This window comes from Morone saxatilis, unplaced genomic scaffold (assembly GCF_004916995.1).
Source record: "Morone saxatilis isolate NCDOM2014 unplaced genomic scaffold, NCSU_SB_2.0 Contig14, whole genome shotgun sequence".
Classification (NCBI taxonomy): Eukaryota; Metazoa; Chordata; class Actinopteri; family Moronidae; genus Morone; species Morone saxatilis.
Window position 1 is genome coordinate 60,121 of NW_023339696.1, and position 1,125 is coordinate 61,245.

The following is a 1,125-nucleotide window of genomic DNA, read 5'->3' on the forward strand; positions in this document are numbered from 1 at the left end:
TTTAAATTGTATTCATGGTCAATAATCATCAGTGGTAAAAGTTCATTGGTTAGCTTTTCAGAAGGGCTGCAACTAACAAATATTTTCATTATCGATTAATCTGCCTAATGGTTTATAAAATGTCGAACTAAATGTGAAAAATGTTCATGTAACGTCATCACAAACAATTAACATTTTTGCTTGGAAAATGAATTTAAAAAATGAATCTGTTAGTATTATATTAAGTCTGTGACAATTCTGGTGTGTTTAGGTAACTGCCCCCCAGCTGAGGACCTGTTACCTACAAATGGACCAGTTGGTTTGGGGAAGCCTCTGTACCGGCGGCCCAGTGCAGCAGGCTCAGGTGTGACGGTGGTCAGTGAGGAGCAGATGACCCGCCCCATCCAAGCCTTCACAGCGGAGTTTGTTCGGCAGATGCTCATGGGTCTGCCCAGCCAAGCCCTCGGCCTGGGCCTCTGCAGCACCCTGTCTGCCCTCGGCCTGGACGTTGTTGCCCAGGTGGAGGCAAAAGACTTTGGTGCAGAGAGCAAGGTACCACAATTCAATTCAATTCAGTTTTATTTGTATAGCGCCAAATCATTTCTCTCATTCGCACAGTGCAATCGCATATGCAAGTCAGATACTTGTACTGTAGAGGCCTGTACCTGAGTCACTGCATTATCACTTATATACTGTATAGGTATGATTCTGGATAGTACTCATAGACCCTTTTTACTGTTTCAGTGTACAAAAAGATCCCCACATATCAATCAGTATCTGACCTTATTTTGACTTAAGCACTGTCTGTGTTGACTCTGAAGGTGTCTCTGGATGAGCTTTGTAAGAAGGCAGTGGAGCAGAGCCTGGCATCAGGCCGGGTCTCCCAGCTGCTGCTGAACAGAGCCACAGTGCTGGCCTCCTCCTACGACACAGCCTGGAAGAAAGTAGATCTGCTGAGGAGGTTAGACGCCAACCTGGAAGCCACCAAGGCCAGCCTGCAGAGGAGCCAGCTGCACATTGCCATGTTTCAGGTACAGACTGAAGCTGTGTTTATGTTCTCGTCAAAGGTTAAAATGAGCACACATATTCACACGTGTTTGTCATATATTTACTAACACTGAAAATGTTGCTTGCTTCTAGTATGAC

The 1,125-nt window shown here is 45.2% G+C and overlaps 1 protein-coding gene across 1 annotated transcript in view; it reads left to right on the top strand.

Annotated features, from left to right (window-relative positions):
* The window catches only part of LOC118323022 (serine/threonine-protein kinase SMG1-like), a 43,921-nt gene that overhangs the window by 39,672 nt on the left and 3,124 nt on the right, over positions 1 to 1,125 (top strand). The window contains exons 34-35 of the mRNA XM_035654934.1: positions 251 to 531; positions 801 to 1,010. Coding sequence (XP_035510827.1) covers positions 251 to 531; positions 801 to 1,010 — 491 coding nt within the window. The remainder of the gene's footprint in view (positions 1 to 250; positions 532 to 800; positions 1,011 to 1,125) is intronic.